At 45.5% G+C, this 18744-nt stretch overlaps 1 protein-coding gene across 1 annotated transcript in view; it reads right to left on the bottom strand.

The window, feature by feature from the left end:
- The window catches only part of ASTN2 (astrotactin 2), a 732687-nt gene that overhangs the window by 310905 nt on the left and 403038 nt on the right, over positions 1-18744 (bottom strand). Inside the window, exons 9-11 of the mRNA XM_063144970.1 lie at positions 18253-18337; positions 16318-16392; positions 14593-14730 (exon numbers count right to left, since the gene is read on the bottom strand). Of these exons, the coding sequence (XP_063001040.1) occupies positions 14593-14730; positions 16318-16392; positions 18253-18337 (298 nt within the window). The remainder of the gene's footprint in view (positions 1-14592; positions 14731-16317; positions 16393-18252; positions 18338-18744) is intronic.

Raw genomic sequence — 18744 nt, 5'->3', positions numbered from 1 at the left:
ACACTTTATAGACAGACTTGCAAGAGGTCCTCTGGAGATGATGGATTCATCATCCAGATGTCAGCATGTTGGAAACAACCAAACCCAATTAAAACATTTCGCCTTTGAAAGCTTGTTAGTTACAGCGGCTGCAGTTACCTCTATGCCAGTTCCTAAGCATTTCTCTCTCACAAGGTTGCTTATCTCAATGTTACAAAGCCGGGTCAAAGACTCACACAACTTCCAGACTTCTCCTCTACCCCACTGGCCTCCATCTTTGGGCAACAAAATGGTGTATCGTCACAAAACAACATCAACCTAAATTTCCTTGCAAATAGAAAACTAGCATGCCAGGGGAAAGGATTCTAAGGCCATAGCTAGACCTAAGGTTTATCCCTGGATCGTCCAGGGGTCAAACCTGTTCATCTAGGTGACACACAGGGGATCCAGTACTCAGGCAAGGGTGAACCCTGGATGATCCCAGGATAAACCTTAGGTCTAGCTATGGCTTATGTTAGCCTTCTCCCTGACCAGGTAGTGTTTCTATAAGCAGGTTAAGGAAGAGAAACCAACCTGGTGCAGCATGCATGAAACGGCTCCTGTGCTATTTTAACTTTTAACCTTTTTAACGTTTTATTCCTTAAAGTTGCTGTTTTAATTATTCAACTTTCAACTTTTTCAACACCGGATTGTTTAATTTGGCTCAACTTTCAGTTTCTGATAGCAGTTTGACTCGTGATGTCTGAGAAGCCAGTGAACTAGGACTTTTCTGTAAACATTGCTTACAGGGGAAAGGATTCTAAGGCCACAGTTAGACCTAAGGTTTATCTTGGGATCATAGAATTATAGAATCACAGAATAGCAGAGTTGGAAGGGGCCTACAAGGCCATCGAGTCCAACCCCCTGCTCAATGCAGGAATCCAGGGTTGGCCCTGCCTAAGCACTGGATCCCCTGTGTGTCACCTTGATGAACAGGTTTGACCCCTGGACGATCCAGGGATAAACCTTAGGTCTAGATATGGCCTAAGTTAGCCTTCTCCCCAACCTGGTAGTGTTTCTACAAGCAGGGAGCTTTGTTTTGTATGCGGGGACATAGAGGTCTAATCTACACCGAGCAGGATATTGCACGATGAAAGTGGTATGAAAGCGGTATATAAGAGACAGGAGCCACACTACTGCTTTAGAGCGGTACTGAAGTGCACTGACAACTGTCGGGGCCCATTGACACATACCACAGATCACTTTCATACTGTTTTCATAGTGCAATATCCTGCTTGGTGTAGATTAGGCCTCAGTTATGCCACCTTATGGCTGTATACAACAGCAAGCACATCCATGGCACCAAAGGAGCATACAGTTGTAACCACAGCAGTGTGTTAGCCACAACCTTCACCATATAAGGACCAGGAAATTCTCCGGTTTCACTGGAAGGTTTCCCGCCCCGGATCTAGACTCTTGGACAAAGCTGGTCTCTATGGCTTGCTTTGAAGGTAAAGAAACCCTCATTTCCCTGGCACACAGCATTTATCTCGGGTGATGACAGTGAAGCAACGTGAAGCAACGTCCGGCAAGGTTATGATCAATTTGCTCCATTACGTTAAACCCGCCATTCATCACCGACGCCTGCTGTCAGGAGTGCAGGGACGCCTTTATCGGCGGCGGTTGATGCTATTATTGACAGAGCAATAGACTTTGAAGGGAGCTCCCTCCACGGTTCAATGCTACCATTGATTAAAGGGTCTGATAAAGGACTTGCTCGGAGCCAAGCTATTTTCTCTCAGTGGCGGCAGCAGAAGCAGCACACGCCAAACTGCATGGAATGCCCCAAAGCCTAACAGAACCATGGCAGGACTCTAAAAGCATCATAATCACCAACTATCATTTTTATGGTACTCAGAAGGCCGAGAAGGTCACAGGAGGCCCTCCTGTGTCCCCCCCCCACACACACACAGAGGTGGTAAGTGGAGAAAGAGGGGCATTTCTATGGCCCCATAGAGTCGAACTCCCTAATGAAGGATATCCCCCTGGTCCTCCACCGTTATATTTTAGGCGCCCAGCAAAGTTTGCCCTGTTCATCTAGGTCAGTGGTTCCCAAACTTTTTCAGGTCACCGCCCCCTTGGTTCCACAAACTCATGCCCAGCGCCCCCTAGCCTACATTGTAAAAATCATTATTCGGAATAGCGGTTTTCAACGACCCACTAAGGAAGATCATAACAATAAAATTCAAAACAGTATCAATTAATTGAATATTTATTCAAAATCCAATTGCATTTTTTTAGTTTATTCAAGTAAAGATAATTGATGAGCTTGATCCAGTGATATCATCTTTTCAAAGTCTGATAGTCACTTAGCAAGAATATTAGATATCACATTTAGTAACTAGGGCAGAGTACCTCACTATTCTGTAAATTCTTAATGTGATGGCTTCTGAAATGGTATTAATACATGTGTGGATTCTTCCCCTATATGGCTTGGGACCAAACTACCTTCTGCCATAAAAATGTCCCTGGATTTTAAGACCTTCTGGAGAAGCGCTTCTCGGAAAAGACCACCTTGAGCGCCCCCCTCTGGCCGCCCCCTTGCCTCTTAATCCCCCCTATGCAATCCCACCCACCCCAAGGGGGCAGTACCGCCCACTTTGGGAACCCCACTGATCTAGGTCTTTGATGAGTAATTGGCACTCTTCCTTTGAGATGTTCTTTAATTGCGGCCTTAAGCTTAGAAGGTCTTTTGCTGCTCCTATTAGTATAACCAATATAAATGCATATATATATATATATATATATATATATATATATATATGTATGGTAGGTACATAATGGTAATTTGTTATTGTTTTAATGGCTGGTTTTATATCGTTTGTTTTGAATGGTAGTGGCTCTTCTCTTCAACAGAGAAGGGATTTTCCCATCAATGGTTCCTAGTCCTGATGGCCAAGTGCTACTTCCAGTATCAGAGGCACTAAGCCTATATGTACCATTTGTTGGGGAACATGGGCCGGAGGGTGTGCTTATACTTGTGCCCTGTTTGTGGGTCCCTGGTCGACACCTGGGCCTAATCTACACCAAGCAGGATACTGCACCATGAAAGTGGTATGAAAGCTTTCACTACGTTCAATATCTAAGGTCCTCCTCCGAGTGCCTACTCCGAGAGAGGCTCGGAATGCGGCAACGAGGAACGGGGCCTTTTCGGTGGTGGCCCCCAGACTGCGGAACGATCTCCCTGACGAGGCTCGCCTGGCGCCAACGCTGCTATCTTTCCGGCGCCAGGTTAAGACTTTCCTCTTTGCCCAGGCATATGGCGGCACATCTTCATCACCCACATGTTTAGTTTTTAATCGGTTTTTAATGCTTTATGTGTGCATGTTCTATGTTTTAGAATTTTAAATTTTGTATACTCGTTTTTATCTTAATTTTAGAATTTCTGTAAACCACCCAGAGAGCCCTGGCTATGGGAGCGGTATATAAGTGTAGTAAATAAATAAATAAATAAATAAATAAAATAAAGCGGTATATAAAAGGCAGGAGCCACACCACTGCTTTATAGCGGTATTGAAGCGCACTGACAACTGTTGGGGCCCATTGACACATACCATACACTGCTTTCATAGTGTTATATCCTGCTTGGTGTGGCTCCTGCCTTTTATATACCGCTTTCATACTATTTCATAGTAGAATATCCCGCTTAGTGTAGATTAGGCCCTGGCTGGCCACTCTGTGAACAGAATGCTGGACTAGATGGACCCTTGGTCCGAACCAGCAGGGTTCTTCTTATGGTCAAATTATCCTTTTAATTAGAGATGCCTGGAATTGAATTAAATGGCCTTCTGTAGCAGAAGCATATATTCTATTGCTACAGTCACTCCCTAAAAGGCCTCGCAGAGGGAGGAAGGTAATACAGAGTTATTTAGAAAGCAACAAATGTACAAAGTGTTTCACAACCATCATCATATTCTGCACCCACGATTACCCTTGAGGTAGATCATGTTTGTTGCCATTTTAAGGATGGAAAACTGAGTCTGGGAGGCATTGGTTTGTCCCCAGGTACCCACAGCCTGCCCCAGGCCAGTTTTAAGTTTAAATCAAGTCTTCCAGATCGAAGTTCCCCAAGATGTACCAACGCAGCCAACTGTAGGATATTTTTGAAGGGAACCACGGCCGAATTGGCCACTGTCAATCACCTGGCACATGTTCTTCCGAGGCTCTATGAAGAAGGGGAGGATTTGGATGGTGCCAAAGACTACCGTGAGCCATCAGGAAGTTCACTCAGGAATAAAACTAAGATGAATCGAAAGCACCTGCCACTCCCATCAGGGCACCTCGAACCCTGGTGAGGCGAACGAGGGGCCTTTATATCTTTCTGCAGTTACCATAACGATAGAGCCGTAAGTCATGTCACCGCAACAGCTGAGGCGCCGCTCCTATGATTTATGTCCGCTGATGCTAAAGAATGATAAAACTTTTTTTTCCCCTTTGGGACTGGTGTTGAAGCAGGTGGCCCATAAAGGCGCAGTGCCGGTGGAAGAGCAAAGTGAGAAAATGGAACAAGCTTGGAAGCAGCGAGGACGACTGGTGGGGGAACCAGGCCCCTTCTCTCGTGGCAAGTGGCCCCATTCATTTGCTGCAAGCTAGCCATGGAGACCCAGGGCGTCTGATTCATAGAATCATAGAATAGCAGAGTTGGAAGGGGCCTACAAGGCCATCGAGTCCAACCCCCTGCTCAATGCAGGAATCTACCCTAAAGCATCCCTGACAGATGGTTGTCCAGCTGCCTCTTGAAGGCCTCTAGTATGGGAGGGCCCACAACCTCACCAGGCAACTGATTCCATTGTCATACTGCTCTAACAGTCAGGAAGTTTTTCCTGATGTCCAGCAGGAATCTGGCTTCCTTTAACTTGAGCCCGTTATTCCGTGTCCTGCACTCTGGGAGGATCGAGAAGAGATCCTGGCCCTCCTCTGTGTGACAACCTTTTAAGTATTTGAAGAGTGCTATCATGTCTCCCCTCAATCTTCTCTTCTCCAGGCTAAACATGCCCAGTTCTTTCAGTCTCTCTTCATAGGGCTTTGTTTCCAGACCCCTGATCATCCTGGTTGCCCTCCTCTGAACACGCTCCAGCTTGTCTGCGTCCTAAGAGACTTGGCCAGGGCTTTGCGGAAGGAGGCTGAAAACAGCTGGCTTGATCTCAGAGTGCAAAACACAGAATAACGGGCTCAAGTGACAGGAAGCCAGATTCCAGCTGGAGATCAGGAAAAACGTCCTGACTGTTAGAGCAGTACGACAATGGAATCAGTTACTTAGGGAGGTTGTGGGCTCTCCCACACTAAAGGCCTTCAAGAGGCAGCTGGACAGCCATCTGCCAGGGATGCTTTAGGGTGGATTCCTGCACTGAGCAGGGGGTTGGATTCGATGGCCTTGTAGTCCACTTCCAACTCTACTATTCTAGGATTCTATGATCATGAAAACTGTCCCAGGAGGGTAGGCAGGTGCTTGTTGCTCAGGAAGAGCCTCCAAAGGTTTTGCACATGAATTTATTCTGAAGGGATTGCTGCTTTTTCCAAATGCCAGCTGGGGTGGACGAGGAACCGCTTATGATGAACGGTCTAGAGCTCGGCCCTAAATCCTCGAAAGTTGACTTTCTGATAAACTTTCTGAATTTTTAAAACTTGTTTCGGTAGTGCCCATGTTATGCAGTCATGCATTCTCCAACACACTCAGCCTGCCCCGTTGCCTTTATTCATTGCAAAGCGCTCTACGTGGGGCTGCCCTTGAAGACAACTCGGAAGTTGCAGCTAGTGCAAAACGCAGCAGCTAGACTGCTCACCGGAACATCCTATAAAGACCCTATAATACCGGTCTTCTTTTTTTTAATCATTTTTTCCCCAACAGCATCTAAACAAACATCACACATAATACATACACACACACAATACAAACCAACAGAAAAACATATAGCAACTACAATGACGCTAAAAAAAATTTAGGGTTGAGGTTAGGATATATATTTTTTCTTTTTGCCCTCTTCATGCCAGAAATGCCCCTTAATGTCTTAATTACCCTTCACCTAGTTTACATACATTGGATTCACAGACTTATGCTTCTTTTCCCTTTCCCCCTCTTGATCTAAATCCACAAACATATACATCATTTTTTTCTGCCTCTTTCAAATATTCTATCAAAGGTTTCCCATTCCGACATAAACTTGGCTGTCGACCGTTCTCTCGTTATCGCTGTAAGTTTTGCCATCTCTGCAAGTTCCAACATCTTCGACATCCATTTCTCCGTTATTGGTATTGCTTTATCTTTCCAGTTCTGCATATAACACCGGTCTTAAAAGAATTGTATTGGTTGCCTATACACTTCTGGTCAGGATTCAAGGTGTTGACGTTCAAAGCCCTAAATGGCTTGGGACTTCGGTACTTGAGGGAGCGCCTCTCCCTATATATGTCTGGACTAAGATTTAAGATCTGTTGGAGAAGCCCTCCTCCGCATCCCACCAATGTGAGACACACATTACGGTGGGGCGTGGGAAAGGACTTTCTCTGTGGTGGAACCCTAGTTGTGGAGGCCCGACTGTCCCCAACACTGGCTTCAATTCAGCTGCCAAGTTAAAACATGGCTCTTTATCAATTACTGTATTTCTTCAATTCTAAGACGCACTTTTTCTCCCATATAAACATCTCTAAAAATGGGGTGCGTCTTAGAATCGCGGGTGTGTCTTAGGGTTTTTTTTTTTCTGTTGGTGGTACTGAAATTAGTGTGCGTCTTACAATCGATGGCGCCTTACAATCGAAGAAATACGGTAGATACATCGTTCTAATTGTTTTTAATTCCGTATTTTAACCTATCTCAATTGTTGCTGTGTGGTTTTACTCTGGTTGTGCTTTTTATATTGTATATTGTATTTGCGTTTTTAGATTGTTGGTTGTCTTTCATGCTCTTCATGGTTTTAATTTTTGTGAACTGCCCAGAGAGCTTCGGCTATTGGGCGGTATAAAAACGCAATAAATAAATAAATAAATAAATAATTTTTTGTTTTTATTGCCTTCAAACGGAATTTTCTTCTGCTGCCCCTTACGCCTGGAACGCTCTTCCAGAACATTTGAGAACTACAAGTTCAATCGCAGCTTTTAAAGCTCAACTAAAAACTTTTCTTTTTCCTAAAGCTTTTAAAACTTGTTGTGCGGACTTTATACTGTTAGTTTTACCCTACCCTGTGCCTGCTTACCCTACCCTGTGCCTGTTGGCATTCTCTTCCCCTCCTTATTGTTTTACTATGATTTTATTAGATTGTAAGTCTATGTGGCAGGGCCTTGCTATTTACTGTTTTACTCTGTACAGCACCATGTACATTGATGGTGCTATATAAATAAATAAATAAATAATAATAATAATAATAATAATAATAATAATTTCTACTGGTTTAAATTGTTAACGATCTCATATGGTTTTTTGCTGTGTAAATTATTTCTGTTTATATTGTTCTGATTTTATCTGCACACTGCCCTGAGATCTCAGTGATATAGGGTGGGATGCAAATGTTTTAATAAATAAAATAAATAAAGTGTCAATGATGGAGCGGTCTACCTGGTTTTGCAAGCCTGCTTCCCTCAGGATCACTTCTCAGGGGCTACGGTGTGTCCCACCCAGCCTCCAACTCCACCCCCTCACCTCGGGGGGACTGAAAGAAACTACTCAAAACGCCTCTTGGTTCTGTCTCACTGTGAACCCTTTCCCCTCCTGTGTTTCAGGCAATGAGTCCCACTACTTCCGTCCAAAGTCTTTCTGGCCTAGAATTCTCCGCGTCCCTGCAATGGGCTGTCACTAATTAATTATAATCAACTAGTCCAGTGTTTCTCAACTGGTGGTCCGCGGACCCCAGGGGGGCAACGTAACCCACACAGGGGTCTTTGGCACCATTCACATATTCACCATTCATTTCTGGAGTCCACTGACGACGAATTCCTACCAGAAGTAAAATATAACATCACTGAGCACCTGTGTGATTTAGCGGCTAGCTTCAGAGATTACTTCCCTGCGCCTAACCCTGAAAACTCATGGAGAAGGAATCCTTTTGAATGTGGTGTAAAACGAACAATTCTATCTGCAGAAGAGCAAGGTGCACTTTTTGACATGACTTGTGATGGTTCATTGAAATCATTTTTCAAAGAATATAGACTGGACCAATTCTGGGTGAAGGTTTTTTCCTGATTATAAGAAGTTAGGTGAAAAAGCTTTGAAACATCTAGTTCCCTTTTGTTCCACATATCTTTGTGAACAAACATTTTCGACATTTTGTTATATGAAGAACAGGCATAGAAATCGGCTCGATGTTGATCCAGATTTGAGATTAAAAGTAGGAAATATTGAACCGGATGTGGAAGGGATGGTTCGGGACAAAAAGAGGCATGATTTCTCCCCTCACATTTAGGTTTAGTAGCTGCTAGACAGGTCATAATTTGTTCAATTGTAAACTAGACGTTAGTAAAATTAAATTCGCCTTTATATTCCTAACTAAGTCATTTTTGCGTGGTAATATTACAAATATCACAAATTTTATGGTCTGTTTTTTAGTATAGCTAAAATCTTTTGCTTATTAAGGGCTACCCCTTATTTTCTCCAAAAAATTACTTCATTTTAAGCTATCTTCATGTCAGACAGGTGTGGGTGTGTTTTGGTACCTTTCCTTATGTGTCTGTTTTTCGTGGAAAATAAATAAAAATATTAATTGGGGGGGGGGAATTGCTTCGCACAGGTAACTACCATAGAGACAACATTTTTTTTCAAAAGTAGGAGGTTCCATGGCTTGGCATTTGAAAAACCAGGGGTCCGCAGTACTTAGCTAATTGGGAACCACTGTTCTAGTCCTTTCCTTGAATTCCGAAGAATCGCCCAAACCATCAAACACACAGAATCATTATTTTGCAAATGCCTTGCGTTTTAGAAAACAGGATCCTTGACTGAAGTGGCACTAAAAGCACTTCAATGCCGCCACCCCCCAGCCCCCCCACACCTCACATCTACGCTGTGCTCAAGACATCTTCATTAAGAAGCAAGGGTTGTGCTGAGACCTTAACCCCGAGAGCTATAAAGAACTCCTTATAAGGCTTCTCACAAAGCAGGAGCTTGGCAATTTTCCTCCATTAAACTCCGGGAGAGGAGCGACCCCCAAGCAAAGGTGCCAGGCTAATGAGAGGCCTGGAGGGACATGGTGAGCTCACGTCGAAGGACTCGTGCAAAAAGGCAGATCGGAGCAAATGGCTAGGAGTGTATTAGAGGAGAGGAGCAAATAGGAATGCCCCCAAGTGCTAATGCAATGTGTCACAACATGGCTAAATGAGGTGGAGGGGGGGGGGTTGAATTGAGATCAGTGACGGGAATAAACAAGTCCAGGAAATAAAGCTCAGATGCCAGACTATGGGAATCTCTGCCATGTTCCAAGGTTTAATACTCAGACTGGAGGTTAGTGAAAAGGACATCAGAGCTGTTCTGGTGGATCGGACCAAAGACCTTCCTAATCCAGCATCCACGGTGGACAGCCAGATACATCGGGAAGTCCATGCGCTGGACGTGAAGGTGATAGCTCTCTCCCGCCATTTCCCAGCTACTGGAATTCAGGAGAATGCTTCCTCTGGAGATGGAGTGTAGGACACGGAATAACGGGCTCAAGTTACAGGAAGCCCGATTCCGGCTGGACATCAGGAAAAACTTCCTGACTGTTAGAGCAGTACGACAATGGAACCAGTGACCTAGGGAGGTTGTAGGCTCTCCCACACTAGAGGCCTTCAAGAGGCAACTGGACAGACATCTGTCAGGGATGCTTTAGGGTGGATTCCTGCATTGAGCAGGGGTTGGACTCGATGGCCATCATGGCTGATAGCTATTCAGTCCTTCCTCCTCCTCTTCCTCCTCCTCCTCCTCCTCCTCCATCATTAATATGTCTCACTCCCTTTCAAAGCTATCAGCATGGATCACAGGAGTGAATTCCATAAATGAGTTCTCCACTGGGTGATGTCCTGTCTTTTGCCTCTTCTGAGTCTACTGCCAAACAATTTCATCAGATGACCCCACATTTGAATAGTCAGCCAAAGTTAGGCTGATGGGAGGACCTTTTCTTCTGCTGCTCCCAGACTGTGGAATGGCCTACCGGAGGGGACTCGTCAACTTGACAGTCTATCATCATTCAAGAAAGCTATCAAGACTGATCTCTTCCGGCAGGCCTATCCAGGGGGATTTTAGGATGCTTTTAGAATGTTTTTAGGATGTTTTAACAATGTATATGTTCTTAATTCAGTTTTATGTATTTTATATTTACTGTTGTTCCCCGCCTCGATCAAAATGGAGAAGCGAGTAAGAAATAAATAGTAGTAGTAGTAGTAGTATGAGAAAAGCAAAAAGGAAAGGAAGCAAGAACACCTCTCTCACAATTTCCTGAACCTTTTACCCACCGTTCCTATTCTTAAAAATGCTAAGACTAAAAATCCCCAAATGTTTTGCCTTTCCTTGTACTGGAGGGCGAGCAGTTAATATACTTCAGCCTCTGCAAACCTCGTTCAAGGAAGGACTAGCTAAGAACTAATGCCTGAGTTTGCTTCTTTTCCTTCTCCATCCCAATCAGTTTTCCTCTTATATCGTGTCACTGTGTAAATTTTGAGCGCAGGGGCTGTCTCATTAGTGCTCTTTCGCCTGAAGAGCGGGGTTAAACCGCCCAGAGAGCTTCGGCTATAGGGCGGTATAGAAATGTAATAATTAATAATAATACTCAAAAGGCTCTTAATAAATCATCATTAAATAAGGAATCATAGAATAGCAGAGTTGGAAGGGGCCTATGCACACCCATTTTATGCACACCCATGCACACCCATTTTAGATCAAGACACACTCACGCATAGAATCATAGAATAGAATCACAGAATAGCAGAGTTGGAAGGGGCCTATAAGGCCATCGAGTCCAACCCCCTGCTCAATGCAGGAATCCACCCTAAAGCATCCCTGACAGATGGTTGTCCAGCTGCCTCTTGAAGGCCGCTAGTGTGGGAGAGCCCACCACCTCCCTAGGTCATTGGTTCCATTGTCGTACTACTCGAACAGTTAGGAAGTTTTTCCTGATGTCCAGCCGGAATCTGGCTTCCTTTAACTTGAGCCCGAATAATCCGAAGAATATGGTGAAGGAAAGTTGAGAAAGGATGGAGAAATTTTGCTTGTTTCCTGTAGCATGAGGAAAACACTGAGATCCGCTTCTGAATTTCAGACACCTCCATAGCAGCTTAAATGTAGTCATATAGCAGTGACTGAAAAGATTATTATTATTATTATTATTATTATTATTATTATTATTATATTTATTTTTATCACGCCTTTTGCCCAATGCTGGGCCTCAAGGCGGCCTTACAAAGTTTAAAATATACATGGGGGGGGGGGGGGAGGGAAACAAAACCATAAACAATTAAAAATACACAACAAAATTATAAGACATTAACATAGATGGAGGGCTGGATTATTCTCCAAAGGCCTGCTGGAACAAAAAAGTTTTAGCCTGCTTCCGAAAGCCCATCAAGGAGGGAGCCAGCCTAGCTTCCCCGGGAAGAGAGTTCCAGAGCACCGGAGCAGCCACCGAGAAGGCCCTCTCCCATGTTCCCACCAAGCGCGCCTGTGAAGATGGTGGGACTGAAAGAAGGGCTTCTCCAGAAGATCTCAAAGCATGGGCAGGCTCATAAGGGAGAAGACGGTCTTTCAGATAACCTGGACCTGAGCCATATAGGGCTTTATAGGTCATAACCAGCACTTTGAATTGTGCCCGGAAACAGACTGGAACCCAGTGGAGCTGTTTTAACAGGGGAGTTCTCTGCTCCCTGTAACCAGCCCCGGTCAACAATCTGGCTGCAGCTCTTTGAACCAGCTGGAGTTTCCGAACACTCTTCAAAGGCAGCCCCAAGTAGATTACTTCTATGTCCAAAGGTATGGAGGGAGTGTTGCATGTTGTACCCAATTTCACCTACCATGTGCCACCAAAAATCTTGATCCGGCAGGCCAATGGCGGCATGAGAAAAGCTTGAGTTCTAATACAGATGTAATAGATCGCTCTGTGGTTTGCAATGTATTTGTGGAGCCTTCCATAATTCAACATCAAATATTCATTACCACGTTTATTAAATTTTGAATAATTCAGCATCTGCTGCATGTCACAGAGGCACTCAATTAAGTGCTCTTCCTGTATTGCATGTGGGTCTTCGGTTCTTCATATCCAGGTTTCTAAAGTTGGGGTTCCCTTGACAGTGTGATGCTTCCTCTTCCAAGCACCCCTAATTTTCTTCATGCTGACACCTTCCCAACAGGAAGGAAACATCATCCACCAGTGGTATGAAATCCGGTTTTTCTCAGTAGCGTTAAATGTTAAGTGTTGGTTAGGACAATTCCGCCTCTACCAGATGGGCCTCGGCAGAAAACATGAACGCGACTTAGTTGATGCATTTCATTTCTGTAACGCCTTCCATGAAAGTGTTTTTATGGTCGAAAATGCAAGTTAGCCTGTGAAGCAGGACACCACCGTTACCCCCAGTTCTTTGAAAGTGAGAAGGGGAGAAAGGAGTGTTTCTGATCCCCTTATTGAATGCAATTTAACCGCCTTAAGACCATAAGAAGAGCCCTGCTGGATCAGACCAAGGGTCCATCTAGCCCAGCACTCATGGAATCATAGAATCATAGAATAGCAGAGTTGGAAGGGGCCTACAAGGCCATCGAGTCCAACCCCCTGCTCAATGCAGGAATCCACCCTAAAGCATCCCTGACAGATGGTTATCCAGCTGCCTCTTGAAGGCCTCTAGTGTGGGAGAGCCCACCACCTCCCTAGGTAACTGATTCCATTGGCGTACTGCTCTAACAGTCAGGAAGTTTTTCCTGATGTCCAGCTGGAATCTGCCTCCAAGAGCTGAGATCATAGAATCATAGAATCATAGAATCATAGAATAGCAGAGTTGGAAGGGGCCTACAAGGCCATCGACTCCAACCCCCTGCTCAATGCAGGAGTCCACCCTAAAGCATGCCTGACAGATGGTTGTCCACTCTGTTCACACAGTGGCCAACCAGCTGTCAAACCGGGAGCAACAAAGCAGGGCACGGTGCAACGGCATCCTCCCGCCCATGTTCCCCAGCAACGGGTGTATATAGGCTTACCGCCTCTGATTCTGACAGTAGCACAAAACCATCAGGACTAGTAGCCCTTGAACCACGGAGCTCAGTGTGCCGGGCTTGAAATGCAAACAAATAGTTAGACATGCTTCCTGACTGTTGGGAAATGGAGTTTGCTTAAGAAATCCATTCCCTCCTCCATTATTTCCAATTGTGAAGAATATTGAATAGAAAGAACATAAGAACATCAGAAGAGCCCTGCTGGATCAGACCAAGGGTCCATCTAGTCCAGCACTCTGCTCACACAGTGGCCAACCAGCTGTTCACCAGGGACCCCAAGCAGGACACGGTGCAACGGCACCCTCCCATCCATGTTCCTCTGTTTCTCACAGTAGCACATAGAATCATAGAATCATAGAATAGTAGAGTTGGAAGGGACCTAAAAGGCCATCGAGTCCAACCCCATCATCAGGGATGATGAAGTATTGGATAAGAACATAAGAGCCCTGCTGGATCAGACCAAGGGTCCATCTAGTCCAGCACTCGGTTCACACAGCGGCCAACCAGCTGTTCACCAGGGACCCCAAGCAGGACACGGTGCAACAGCACCCTCCCACCCATGTTCCCCAGCATCTGGTACACACAGGCTTCTCCATCATTAACCCTTCCTGGCTTGGCAGTCAGCGACACAGCAACGACCTGGAAGCTAACAACAGAACTCAGATTTGAAGTTTAAAAAATGCCCCAATTGTGAAATCTCGTACTTTAAATTCCAGGCGATTTCCTATGAGTTTCTGATGAGGCATGTAAACCAAGTCCCCTCTAAGTGCATACAAGTACATATGTATATATATGTGTGTGTGTATATATATATATATTATATATATATTCTGTGGCGATCTCATACACAATCTTTCCCCCAAGACCAGCTTCTAGATTTCTGCACAAGCTGGATTTGCACAGTATGGCTGGCCTTTGTGTCAACTGTGAAGCCAGATTCACACACACACACACACACACACACACACACACACACACACACACCACATGCACAATGCTGATAGGCTTCCCCTCGTGTCAATCACAAAGGCACCTCCCCTTCAGAGAATAAGACATGTCTCTACACAGCCTTGACAAAAATTCCAGGACAGGCAAAAGAAGAACGGCCTGTTCCCCTCTCCACCACAGGACTACTTTGCAGCACTGTAAATATCAAGACGGATGTGTACTGCCTCAGATCTGAACCTTGAATCCGAAGCGGATCGGGGTGATTCGGACCTCCGAATCACGGATCCGAGGCTGTTCGGGCGAGGCAGCACGAAGCCGAAGCCAATTGGCTCCGAAGCTTCGGGCCGCCTCGGCGCTTCAGAGCCAGCCCTCGGTGGGTCCCTTACCTGCTGCCCGTGCAGAGATTTCAATGCCAACACCTGCTCGGTTTCAGAAACCTCCCAATGGGTACTGCCAAGGTGCAGGGAGCAGGTCCTTACCTGACATCTGCTGGATCTTCGGTCACGAGGACATCCGTCTTGCAGCTGGCCAGTGGGTTTATGGAAAGCTGCACCGGGGGAACCACAAAGCTCTTGCTGACGGGAAGCCAAAGGCCTTGGCCCAAGCTGTAGGTGGACCTTCAAAAAAAGGGAAGCAAGAGCAGAAGGCAAGAATGACGCCAACAGGAAAGCACACTTCGGATGCTCTGGCTCCAGTACTTGAAACTCTGTTTAGCACTCAATGCTCAATAGAATCATAAAATTATAGACTCATAGAATAGTAGAGTTGGAAGGGGTCTAAACATGAACCTACTCTTACACTGCGCTCAACATCTAAGGTCCTCCTCCGAGTGCCTCCTCCAAGGGAAGCTCGGAGGATGGAACAAGGGAGAGGGCTTTTTCAGTGGTGGCCCCCTGATTGTGGAATGATCTCCCCGATGAGGCTTGCCGACATGAACCTACCCTTACACTGCGCTCAACATCTGAGGTCCTCCTCCGAGTGCCTATTCCCCCTCGGAGGATGGCAAGCACGAAGAGGGCCTTTCGGTGGTGCCCCCCCCCCCCAATTATGGAACAATCTCCAACACTGTTATCTTTTAGGCGCCAGGTCAAGACTTTTCTCTCCTCCCAGGCATTTAACACCATTTAACAACACTAAATTTGTTTTTTTAACGGACCCCCAGAACTGTTGTTTTTAAATGGATACTGATGTTTTTATACTGTTGTTTTTATGTTTTTAAATTTCGCATACTTTTGATGTTTACTGTTTTTAACTTTTGTAAACTGCCCAGAGAGCTTTGGCTATGGGGTGGTATATAAATGTAACAAATAAATAAATATAAATAAGGCCATCGAGTCCAACCTCCTGCTCAATGCAGAAATCCACCCTAAAGCATCCCTGACAGATGGTTGTCCAGCTGCCTCTTGAAGGCCTCTAGTATGGGAGAGCCCACAACCTCCCTAGGTCAATGGTTCAATTGTCGTACTGCTCTAACAGTTAGGAAGTTTTTCCTGATGTCCAGCCGGAATCTGGCTTCCTGTCACTTGAGCCCGTTATTCTGTGTCCTGCACTCTAGGAGGATCGAGAAGAGATCCTGGCCTTCCTCTGTGTGACAACCTTTCAAGTATTTGAAGAGTGCTCTCATGTCTCCCCTCAATCTTCTCTTCTCCAGGCTAAATATGCCCAGTTCTTTCAGTCTCTCTTCATACGCTTTCAATCCAATAGCTGGGACCACAAGGGCAGCAGACACCCCACCCCCCCGTGTCCAGCCCTCACAGGCTCAGGCGGACCCACCCAGCACTATTTATTTATTCCTTTATTTCATTTCATTTCTATACCGCCCAATAGCCGAAGCTCTCTGGGCGGTTCACAAAAATCAAAACCATGAAGAGCATAATAAAACAACCAACAATTTAAAAACGCAAGTACAAACTACAATATAAAACGCACGACCGGGGTAAAACCACACAGCAAAAATGGATACAGGTTAAAATATGAGATTAAAACAGCAGAGTTTAAATTTCAGTTAAACTAGGTGTTAAAATACTGAGAAAATAAAAAAAAGGTCTTCAGCTGGCGACGGAAGGAAAACCATGTAGGCGCCAAGCGAACCTCTCTGGGGAGCTCGTTCCACAGCCGGGGTGCCACAGCAGAGAAAGAAAGAAAGAAAGAGAAAGCTAACAACTTTCAGAGGATGGGAAGCAGCCATTTGTTGCATTACTCACCTAAGTATTTTCTCAGGGGCTTGCTCTCCGGTAACCAAGTCGTAGCCTCTTTCAAGCGTTGTGTACGGCCAAGGCCTGAAAGAAGCAGAGAAGAAAGTAGCACCTGAACGAGGAAAGCGAGTGGCGAATCTCCGCTGACCTCACCCACAAAGGGAGCTTGCAGGGAAAACGGGTTCCTCGTTTATAATGGCGTATCGGTTCTCATCTTAACCAGAACTGCGATTGTTATTATTTTTGCCGTAATGATGAAGTGTATTAATATGATCCTCAGGTCCAGGCATCTATATTCCATCGTCTGTATTGCCTTATTGTCTTGCAACTGTCACTGGTTGATTTATATGTGAAGATCGTATCGAAGAGTTCGGTAAGAAAGCCGTCTTTGAAAAAACGACGGTTGGTGTGTTTTTATAAAGTGGCATGTGTAATTTCAGCCCTTGGTTCCTGCATTTTTACTGATTATAATATATGGCTTTATGATTGTGCTGTACAGCACTTTGGATAGCTTTAGTATCAGGACTGGCAAACAGCTGCTCTCCAAATGCTTTGGACTACAACTCCCATAATCCCTGAATATTAACCATTCTGGATCTGGTTGATGGGAGTTCCACTCCAACACATCCAGAGCATTCCAGGTTGGGGAAGGTTGGGGTACAGCATCTTCCTGGGCAGTGAGGATTTCTCACGTACCGAGAAATCTTGGCCGCTGGCTCTTCACAACAGTAAAGGCTGCAAAGGGTTCCAGTTGAGGCTGGGACTTTAACTGAGCAACAACAGTGTTTATTGTCCCCCTGGCTTGACACAACATCAGAACCACAACCAGATCTGATGCTATGCTTCATACACACTCACACACCTTCCCAACTCAGTTCCTTGCCTCTTCCTTTCTGCCAGAAGATGCAGTGCTGTTCAATAGTTTAGATGTTTGTTTGTTAGACGAATTTATGGTGGACGTGTCTATCAATGGCTACTAGCCATGATGGTAATATACTACCTCCAGAATGGCTCTGGATGCCAGTTCCTGTGGGAGCCTGCAACAGGAGAGACCTTTGTGCCTTGCTTGGGAGCAACCTGGAGGCATCTGCCTGGCTTTGATGGGATGCTGGACTTCATGGGAGATTGCTTTGGTCAACTGGGGCTCTTCTTGGGTAGGGAGACCATATGGAAAGGAGGACAGGGCTCCTGTATCCTGTAGTTGCCTAGGAAAGGGAATGTCACCAGGTGTCATTTGTATGCATGCAGCACCTCATGACATACCCTCTTCATCACAACAGTGAAAGCTGCAGGAGCTATACTAGAGTGACCAGATACAAAAGAGGGCAGGGCTCCTGCAGCTTTCACTGTTGTGATGAAGAGGGGATTTCATCAGGTGCTGCAGGCCTACAAATGACACCTGCTGAGATTCCCTTTTCTAGGCAACTGTTAAAGATACACGTGCCCTGTCCTCCTCTCCATATGGTCACCCTAGTTTTGGAGGGGAAGGTAGGAAAGCATTATTATCCCAAACAATTCATTGGTATTTCAGATCCCAACCTTTAGGGTGACCATATGAAAAGGAAGACAGGGCTCCCGTATCTTTAACAGCTGTATTGAAAAGGGAATTTCAGCAGGTGTCCTTTGTAGGCATGCAACCCCTGGTGAAATTCCCTCTTCATCACAACAGTTATAGCTGCAGGAACCCTGCCCTCTTTTGTATCGGGTCACTCAGGGCAGGGCTCCTGTAGCTATAACTGTTGTGATGAAGAGGGGTTTCATGCCTACAAAGGACACCTGCAGAAATTCCTTTTTCTTAACCACTGCTACAGATACAGGAGCCCCTGTCCACCCTAGCCAATAGCTCACCTCTGACACTCACCCAACAGGTGGAACAGGTTTTCTCCCCCCCATTCAACAGGCTTTCCTTGCCCTTCCCACCTGGGATGCACACTTTACACTCACCCTTCGCTGTGGCCCCAATCGTTACGCACACACAGGTGCCGATGCACGGGGTCAGGGGCGTAGCCCTCATGACAGCTGCACTCTCCTAGAAAAGAGAAGACAGAGGAAATAGTGGGACACTCAGCTTTACTTTCCGTTGTCGCACTGAAGAGAGATGAGGCAGACCTAGCTCAGACTGTTCCCTTGTTTCACAGAAATACATATCCCCCAGCCAGAGCGGGCAAAAAATAAAATAAAAGATTAATTGGATTTGTTCATCCAGAAGCTGTTGAAAGCTGGTGTTGATTTTTCTTCTCTTTTCCCCTTCAGCTGACGCCTTCATTTGACAAAGCACCAAGTTTCAAGCACAGTCGGCATGAAGGAGGGAGGGTGGACCGGCGTCGCTTTGCATACCGACCCCATGGCATTAGGCCTTATACGCAAATGCTCCAACTGCTGCTGTTTATCAGGGATAGACCTGGTTTTATTTCTATCACTGTCCTCGTTGGCTCT

The sequence above is a fragment of the Elgaria multicarinata genome, chromosome 19 (genome assembly GCF_023053635.1).
Source record: "Elgaria multicarinata webbii isolate HBS135686 ecotype San Diego chromosome 19, rElgMul1.1.pri, whole genome shotgun sequence".
Classification (NCBI taxonomy): Eukaryota; Metazoa; Chordata; class Lepidosauria; order Squamata; family Anguidae; genus Elgaria; species Elgaria multicarinata.
Note: the sequence above shows the minus strand (reverse complement) of the source record. Positions and strands in the feature narration are given on the sequence as shown.